This window comes from Quercus suber, unplaced genomic scaffold (genome assembly GCF_002906115.3).
Source record: "Quercus suber isolate HL8 unplaced genomic scaffold, Cork oak 2.0 scaffold_857, whole genome shotgun sequence".
Lineage (NCBI taxonomy): Eukaryota > Viridiplantae > Streptophyta > Magnoliopsida > Fagales > Fagaceae > Quercus > Quercus suber.
This window is the reverse complement of record NW_027070287.1, coordinates 1-9,876: the sequence shown is the minus strand read 5'-3', so window position 1 is coordinate 9,876 and position 9,876 is coordinate 1. Positions and strand designations below refer to the sequence as shown.

The window sequence follows — 9,876 nt, the reverse complement described above, 5'->3', positions numbered from 1 at the left end:
GATTAACCTATCATTTAACCTTGGAGTAGGAACAAGGTGGTATCAAGATTGGAAATACTTCTAAAAGTCGCAATATTGCAGTATAGTCTAAGTTCATGCTTTACGTTGATCCAATACTACGTGCTAATGGCATGAAATGTTGGCATGGTGACTCACTGAAATTGGCATCTATGTCATCCCAATTCTTTTCCAAGTGAGATGATCCAAGATAGAGTGTCAAAAATACTGAATGACTGTATTTTATTTCTCAAGTAATAAATATACAAGATTACTTTTATATAAGAGGCATAGAAGTATACTATGAGACATATGAGTGCAGTACAAGTATGTGTATTATACAAGATAATTAAAGTGGGCTTAAAGCCCAAGGCCTATACACGTTAACATAGATAATTATAATGATTATTTCAATCAACCTAATCACTTCAAAGATGTTAAATTTGGAGAGAGAGAGAGAGAGAAACTCTTAAAAATCAGATGTTTAATTCACAAAAAAGATGCAAAGAAAACGTGACAAAAAAACCTAACCACATTTACATTACAAACAAAATATAGCATGCTTGGATTCACAAACACGGTACCAAATGTTGCATCAGGATCTCATGTGAAGAGAGATAGAGAGAGAGAGTCTTAAAAATCAGGTGCTTAATAGCACGAAAGAAATGCCAGGAAACTTGACAAATGACCAAACTGAAATTACATTACAAACAAAATATAGCATGCTTTGATGCACAAACAAGGCACCAAATGTTTTTACCAAAAAAAAACAAGGTACCAAATGTTGCATCAGGATCTCATTTATTGAGACTCTATTATTAATGAAGGAGCATGTCTACAATAAAAGCACTGTTTTATTCTCAGCAGGATCAACATTCCTTGCTAGATTCTGCCAGACATCAAATAAAGGCCAAATCAATAGTTCCCTTGATAATGTGGACATCCTTCTGCTGTAAAACCAGACACATTGATCCACACTTCATTTAAGCGTCCAGAAAGGTGATATGAAGCATTGTATTGGGCAACGGAGTAGTAACTTTTATCTTCCAATATTGCTGCCTTTCCACTCTTGTGCTTATTTAGGCTGTTTACAAGAGCTTCAATTTCTTTATTAATTTCATCATCGTTAGCAAATCCGGTAAACTTTCTAACTGCTATGCAATGACTTTTCCACTTGACAAGCTGCACATTCAGTTCAGGATTGGGTTGTGGAGGGTTTCCACCATACTTTGCTGGGATATAAAACCTTACAAAATAGTCAGATCCGCTAGATGATGATGAGTTAATGCTTGTCAAGACAGGAGCAGTCATCACAATGTCAGAAGAGTTTAGGTTTCCACCATGAATGTATTCATACAACCTGATACAAGCAATACAAATTAACGTGAACTGTTTGAATTTTATAGAATAATCCTCAAAGTTAAGGAATAATGAGGTATGCTTATCACGTAATTAAAGATCATAAACCTCCACTGTGAAATTGTCTGAATTTTACACAACCCTTTTGCATTCTTCATCTAGCCCCATCAGACAAGATTCACTAACATCAAACTTAATTCAGTAGCATGAATTACAAATTTTATGCAACTCCATTTTTGAAATGTGCATGACTCGGAACATGATTTTCTCTATTTCAACCAAAGTACATTTCACTGGATCTAATAATGTATGACGTTAAATGACATAACACTTTATACATTTTTAAATTTATAAAATTTAATTTAAACTACGAAATGGAAAAATAACATGTGATCCTAGTAAATGGAAAGTAGCTTTAACATTGCAATAATAATATCCGTATAAATAGGCAGTACAATGTTCTCAAAGTAAAATTCCTGATAAATAACAAAAAAATTTCACCATTCAAAATTATCTTTTGTTATTATATCAGAGAGAGAGAGAGAGAGAGGATTTAGCAGTGTATTATATAGTAGTTGGTTGGTTAAAATTAAACCTGTGGAAACCATCTTTGGTGGACTCCTTGAAGTCGAAGGAGGTTGTTCCTAGGACATGAGCAGACATCCACGAGGATTCAGTGTAAAGTCTTACCTCGAAATCTGATTCTGAGTGCACCACTGTGTACTGTGGCGATTCGATGGCGTGGCCGTAGTGTAAGAGGTTACAACTATTGCTGAAGTAAAAGTAGAGTACTATTATTGCGAGGTACATTTTTATTTTGTTTAATTTTGTGACGATTCTGTGGTTGTTGTGAGCTCTTTATTTTGCGCCGCCTTTTATAGCCAACACCATTTTCCGAGGTTACTCATGGACGAGGCTATCGTGACTCTAGGTCCACCGGTGTTATGGTGGGTAGCTCGACGATGGCGGAGATTGAGGCTCCGAGTTTGACAGTGCTGTCGCCGATCCTTGGTCGGTATCCATGGGTGGTTCATAATCGTTTTTCTCCTCTCTCAAACCTGGGTGATTGGGTTGTTGATGAGTTTGTGGAAGGGGAAGATCATGTTGAAGTACAAAAGAGCCACCACCGGTGTAATACTTGTTTTAATTTCAAACAATTTGATTTGTAGTTGTTTGGAATTTTATTTCTTACATTCATATACATTTTTTTTTAATATCAAATCCTAACTTTTTGATTCGTGTTATGTTTGTTTTTCTCTAAAAATGTGTTCTTCTAACGGCAAAGGGAGAGGTGGGTAACAGATCTCTAACGGAAGGGATTTCAGGTGGGTAAAGTGATAACGGAAGGGACCTCAGGTGGGTAAAGTGATAAGTTTTGAACCACGAGTAGGCAAAGTGAAAACGGGCCTAACCTCAGGTGGGTTTACTGTAATTATCCCTTTTCTTTATTTCAACCAAAGTACATTTCACTAGATCTAATAATGTATGACGTTAAATGACATGACACTTTATACATTTTTAAATTTATAAAATTTAATTTAAACTACAAAATGGAAAAATAACATGTGATCCTAATAAATGGAAAGTAGCTTTAACATTACAATAATAATATCCGTATAAAAAGGCAGTACAATGTTCTCAAAGTAATATTCCTGATAAATAACAAAAAAATTTCACCATTCAAAATTATCTTTTGTTATTATATCAGAGAGAGAGAGAGAGAGAGAGAGAGAGAGAGAGAGAGGATTTAGCAGTGTATTATATAGTAGTTGGTTGGTTAAAGTTAAACCTGTGGAAACCATCTTTGGTGGACTCCTTGAAGTCGAAGGAGGTTGTTCCTAGGACATGAGCAGACATCCACGAGGATTCAGTGTAAAGTCTTACCTCGAAATCTGATTCTGAGTGCACCACTGTGTACTGTGGCGATTCGATGGCGTGGCCGTAGTGTAAGAGGTTACAACTATTGCTGAAGTAAAAGTAGAGTACTATTATTGCGAGGTACATTTTTATTTTGTTTAATTTTGTGACGATTCTGTGGTTGTTGTGAGCTCTTTATTTTGCGCCGCCTTTTATAGCCAACACCATTTCGAAAGACTGTAAAAAAAAAAAAAAAAAAAAAAAAAAAAAAAAAACATTGAGAGAAGATAATGAACAATGCAACTTTCTGTATAACATTGGCCTCCTTGGCAGGCTTGTAAGGAGACATTTGCTCATCAATTCTATAACATTAGCTCTTTCTTCCTTATTTTCATCCTCGAGCAGATCCCTCTCTTGTTGTTTGTTTCCCTCTCTTATAAATTTTATTAATTTGGTCCAAGGTTAAACCGTCCAACTCACTATTCTAAGTGGGCTTGGGCCGCCAGATCTTTTGGTCCCTACAACTATATTTCTCTTATATTAAATTATATACTTTAAAACGTATAAAAGTGACATTTATTATTTAATTTATTTGAAATTATTAATTGATTTGTATATATTTTATTTAAATAATATTAATTGTGATTAATATAATTTAAAAGAATTATACATGACTTAATGAAAGAAAATATTTGTCTTGAATTATATAAAACTAACTTGATAAAATTTTCTGGATTTGACTTATCTCCAGTACTTTTTTAACTTGAATCTTCTTTTATTTTAATGAAAAACTGTCACATCACTCACTAACTAAATAAAATGTGGAGATTAAAACTCACTACTACTTGCTCTTGTATATTTAAAATAAAATGACACCTCTAGTTAAAAAAGTACTGAAGATAAGCCAAACTCAAATTTTCTTATATAAGAAAATAATATATATAATAAATCATATATTTAGCTTGACAACCTACAAAAATTCCCAATTCGAATACATTCCCTTCTTCTAATCCTTTTTCAAATAAAAAAAAAAAAATTAGTGTAGAGTTAGATAATTGACCAAAATGAGTTTTACCCTTGTTAAGTTCTTTTTTTTTTTTTTTACTAGTAGGAAGACGTGTTGATGTTTGTAGTTTTGTCAATGTTCATAATTTATTTTCCCTCCCTAGTCACGTCCCAACCTCTAATTCGCCAATAAATTGCGACTTCATAAGACTTAGAAATTGGGCCAAACATGTACAGAAGTAACAGAACCCAAGAGTCCAATTAATTGTCTACTGGGGTTAGGCATTTTTGCTCATTTTCTTTTCATGCAAATGGGCAAAGCACTAAGTTTAATTACTTTAGACGTATTAAGTGCCTGAATTTTTCTAATTCACGAGATGGGTTTTACGAAATCACGAACTCAGATCTCAAGATAAACTTTGGGTCTCATGCAAATGTGCTTTGTGAATTCTGAATTGTGACCATTAACTTTTACAAAACCTATTGAGTCTACGACCCACGTTCTTTCTCTATATCAAGTGCCCCATGTTGTCTGTCTCTCTCATCATGGGTTGGGCCCTACAATCAGTAGCCCTTAATGAATAGAAAATGTCCCAGATTTCCTTTCTCTCAAAAATAATGGAAAATGTCCAAGCACATGTTTTTTGCAAGAAAAAAAAGCCCATTAATTTTTTATTCCCAACCATATTTTTTATGGCAAGTGAAATAGGAGATTTTTTTGGATGAGTCAAGGTAAACCTTGAAGGCCCATTGCATCTACAAATAAGCTATGAGCTAATAAGTGCTTAAAAAATCCAGCCCATCTTCTAATTGTTGCTTAAGAGCATTCCTTATGTATAAAACCCCAAAAAAATGACAAATGTAAAATAGTTAAATAGATATTATGATTCATACAAATGCACAAAAAGCCACTTATTACAAGTTACATCCTCGCATAAAGTTATCAAACTTGCTACTTTGCATCACAACTGTAGCAAATTGTAAAACTTATTTTGACATATTTTATTCTCTATCTCCTCAATAACTAGGCTAGGGTTATGGTGGCTGGATGCTCTCTCTCTCTCTCTCTCTCTCTCTCTCTCTTAATGCTGGTGTTAAATATGATATAAAAGTTGTTATTTAGATTATTTTACATGACGTATTGAATAGTAAAAAATGAGATGTAAGATGTATGGTTAAAGTGGTTATCTAAATAGATATTCACCAAAAAATCACTTCTTTTTACCAAAAAAAAAAAAAAAAAAATGCATAATGAGATGGAAATGCTCTTAGGAAATAATAAAAAAAAATTGCCAAAATGTTTCAATCAAAGTTTGAAGTACCAAGCTTGTTCTAGTTAACTCAACCAATAAAATCTCTTATTGTCAAACATGAAATTTAAGATTCAAATCTGACCTACACCAAAATTTCAATCAATATTTATGAATGAAAATCAGATTAGTGAATGGGCCTTACTGATCATAGCACAAGTACCCATATTTGTTAACTCTGGGCTAGTATGTACCAATGGGGCCCATGTTTAAAGCATTGGGAAACTGGACTATTGAGGTGAACCAATGTACGACCAAGGGATGGACTATTAGTGTGCTAAAGCCACGATTAAAGAGATTATTTTATTGTAGCTCAACTTAGATATGTTAAAGAGATTTTTCAATTTAACTATTTTACCCCTCATTAAAAAAATTATTTTAATTTTTTCTTTCACCTATTTACTAATAAAATTTTTAATTTTTGGTTTTAAGAAAATCTGTATGAACTAAATAATAAAGGTAATTTTGGAAATGGAAAAGTGGAAACTAAAAAATTTTATTCCAATTTATATAATTAAATATAATCTTAACCCATTTTAGAAGTTATAAAGCGAAACTCATTTTACTTTCTTCAAGATTTTATCTATAAAATAACATTATAATTACCCCTGGTTGGCTCATTGGTCTAGGATGTAACATAAACCAGAAAGTCTTAAATTCAATCCACCATATTATTGGTCCATGGGATTTTGAGAGTATCTCATGAGTAGAGAGTCGAATAATCTAGCCAAAGGTTGTAACACCACTTTCTTATATTAAAAAAAAAAAAAATTATTTGAAAATATTTAGATTGGTTAGATGACAATGAATTCAAGGAAAAAAAATAAAAAATAGCAACCTTAGGAAGCAAAGCATTTTTTTTTTTTTAAATAAGAGGTAAAAATAAATTTAAATTTAAATAATTTATGTCAAATTAATTTTTTTGTATAAGGGGAAAATATGAGAAATGGAGATAGAGAAGTAATGGGTAAGCATTAAAGAAAATCTTGAATTTCCATAGCTATTGATTTATTTATTTTTTTTACTAATTAACGTATATAATAGGGTTAGTTTCAAGTATGAAGGTCTAAAAATACAATTTCCTACGGATTTTAGAAATTGAGCTCAAATCCATACTAAAAGCTGCTTTGATTTTGAGGAAAATATTCTTTTTAGGATTTTTGTGTGTGTGTGTGTGGAAAAAATGGCTTGTTTTCCTACTTTTGGGTGTGATTTTGAAAATAATCCAAAATTTTCTTATTTTGTTAATTCACACAAAAAATCATTAATATTTTATGTAAATGCAGTAATAGTGGCGATGATGAATTGATGATTGTATGGTGGTGGTGGTGGTGGTTGGATGGTGGTAACAACGGCAATGGTGGTAACAACGTCAACGTCAATGGTGGTGATAACAGCAACATGAAAGGTGATGGCCATGCTAAATGTGGCTGTGATAATATTAGCGTCAGCAACAAAAGAGAATGGAAGATGGAAAATGTTGGAATGGTAGAAAATGTTCTTATTTCTCAAAAGTGAAAAATGTTTTTGGCATTTTTGAGTTATTTTCCATTAATTTCGGAAAGAGTTTTATGCTGACCAAAATATTCAATCATATGATATCTCGTCAAACAAATGGAACATTATAAGATTTGGTTAGGTAATAAAGCTATGTACCAAACTTTTCCCATTATTATCCAAACTAACTACCGGTTTGAGTTACTAATACTAAATTTCACCATTCATCAAGACACATTTCAATGATTTAATAATAATAATTTGATTTATATCTTATAGTAAAATTCAAAAACTCAGCTTATAAGATCTACATTGTTGCTTGAAAAATATGATATTTTCATTAGTTTTACATTACTTTATACCTTTAAAAATGAATAAGGTGTTACTTTTAAAAGTTCTACATTCTATTCTAAAAGACGAAATAAGATCATTTAAACAGATTTCAAGACATGTGTTGCTAACTATGATCTATGAACAAAAAAGACGTATAAGGGCTGATTGACAACGAGGGACGATGGCTTGAACTTTTATATCTCTTACATATTTGGTAACAAGACGCATGTACATGTGCAGATAATGAATGAAACATATGATTAATCATCATATGTTGTCCCCATAGCAAGCCATGCCAAGAAGCTAGAGTTCAGGTTGTGTATTTGGTTCGAGCAACATCATCATGATGAACATAATGATGTATTAGCAATGTGGCCCATGAGATTATGCCCTGAGGATGTTACACTTACACATCTAATTAAAAAGAGTGCCTAAGGAAATTCATCTCCAACAATTTCCACCCCCCTAAATCATGGCTTATGCACAAACCCTGTTGGATTAAAGAGCAGTCAGCGACATCTTTCACTGGCTATGTCCCTTTATTTGCAAACCCTTTTAGGATTTTTTTTATCTTTCGTTTTTGGCTGTGAAAACCCCATTAGGATTTACTTCTTACCTTCATTCAATTAGGAAAGGTGACCATGCCTCTTAGAGACAAAATCATTGCTTAACATTAGTCTACCATGCTTGCAAGCCTTTCATGTGGCTCTTTTTTTGCTCTTTCAAGACCCTTTTGCATTAAAATATGACACACATCACAGGAGGATGAAGATCAATGAACCCCTCTATATAGAATAATCAATCATGTACACATGAGATGAGAGAGAGAATAATGGTCGTAATACTATTTCATGACAAAAGTTGGTGTTCACTAGTGGTTCTGAATTGATCATTTAAGCCCTACATACACTACTACCACCCTTTATAATGATTCTATTCTCTTCTTTTTATGTCGGGTCTAAGTGGAATTCACTTTAATACGATTCCACTTTTTAAACTTAAATTCTAAAAAATCAGATGCCTAGCCAAATGCTGGTCTAACAAGAAATGCAATCTACATGTGTCTTTGTTCCATGATAGTTTAACTTTTCTTTTTAATCTTTTACTTTGGTTGATTTTACAAAAAATGAAATTGTAATTTACATTTACTATTTCAAGTAATTTGCTTGTTTCATATAGTGTTAACGACCAAGTAAAGATTTGCATAAACTAATATGACTTTCTTTGAAATTTATGTTCCTCATCTTGACACTTACAGACATTCTCTTCTAAGTGGGATCGGATGATAATGCAAAAGTTTGTGAAAGGTTCTTTTAGACTTTGAATTGAAGCTCATTGACCAAATTAGCGGCTCAAAAAAAAGAAGTCAGGAAATTACAACCATGTCATCATGACAAACTTCTTAATTGCTTTTCAACCATTTGAAATACAAGCCCACAGCCCCCACTTAAATGTGGGTAATTATCCTCATATCCTCTTTCACATTCTCAGTTGGACATCTTTTTCAAGGTTTCTAGGAATTGGGTCCTAAAAAGCTCACCTTTGGTTCTTCCTTGTGGGGTTCTCAAGCTATCAGAAGAAATGGGTCTAGTCATGTTGTCTCTAAGTCAATATAAATAAAGTTTTTAGTCAACCAGCTTTTAAGGTAAGGAGATATGAGCCTTGTTTAATTGGAATTTGCATCTCAAAACCTTTTTTTGGGTGGAGATTAGATACATAGTAGTAGTAGCAGCAGCAGCCACAAGCTCTTCAAAGATTTTAGGACAACTCCATAATGGTGCTCTTAAAATTCCCTTCAATCCATCTATTTTGAAACAAATCAATTGGATTCTGCAACATCATCAACATTTAATTAAATGTTGACTGTTATTATTTTGGCATATATTTAAATTGTTGATGATGTTTCAAAACTTAACCCATCCACTTCAAAAAAGATTGATAGGATTTTAGGAACTTCATGATTGAATTATTTGAGAACTATAGAATATCGTAATCCACCTGAACCAATATGAAAAATACAAGTTTAGACCACTCCAATTACAACTAATTACCAATTTTAAGTAAATTTCACAACTAAGTGCGGTTAATTAATTGCATGGATATACACAACAAATAGTCATTCCCAATAATTAGACCAAAACACCATGAAGTGTTTACAGAGAGAAAAGCCCACAAGAAGTAAAATACTTTTCAAGACCTATAGCACCAAACAAATTCACTAGTAAGAATAGTTGAGGTACAATATTTACCCTTACAAACCCCCCAAGTTCTAAGTAAGTGTAGTTGTATCCCAGCTTCCTGCTCCTACTAGAAACTAATTATACCAATTATTTCTCCTTACTAGCTACCGATTCCACAAGTTGAGCCACCAACATCGAATCCAAGAACTTGGATTCAAGGCCTCTTATGGTCAGTTTGGATTAAGGGAGAGGAATGGGGAGTAGAGTAGAATAGATTTAGCACAAAATTAGTTTATTTTTAGCCAATTCTACTCTACTCCCCCTCCTTCCCCCCCTCC

General features: G+C 32.8%; 1 protein-coding gene across 1 annotated transcript; it reads right to left on the bottom strand.

The window, feature by feature from the left end:
• Positions 1 to 715: 715 nt before the first annotated feature.
• LOC112010075 (uncharacterized) lies at positions 716 to 2,201 on the bottom strand. The gene is made up of 2 exons (XM_065767878.1): positions 1,952 to 2,201; positions 716 to 1,357 (listed from the first exon to the last, which is right to left on the bottom strand). The coding sequence occupies exons 1-2, from the start codon at positions 2,164 to 2,166 to the stop codon at positions 913 to 915; spliced, it is 660 nt and encodes a 219-aa protein (XP_065623950.1). The 5' UTR covers positions 2,167 to 2,201; the 3' UTR covers positions 716 to 912.
• Between the last annotated feature and the right edge of the window lie 7,675 nt (positions 2,202 to 9,876).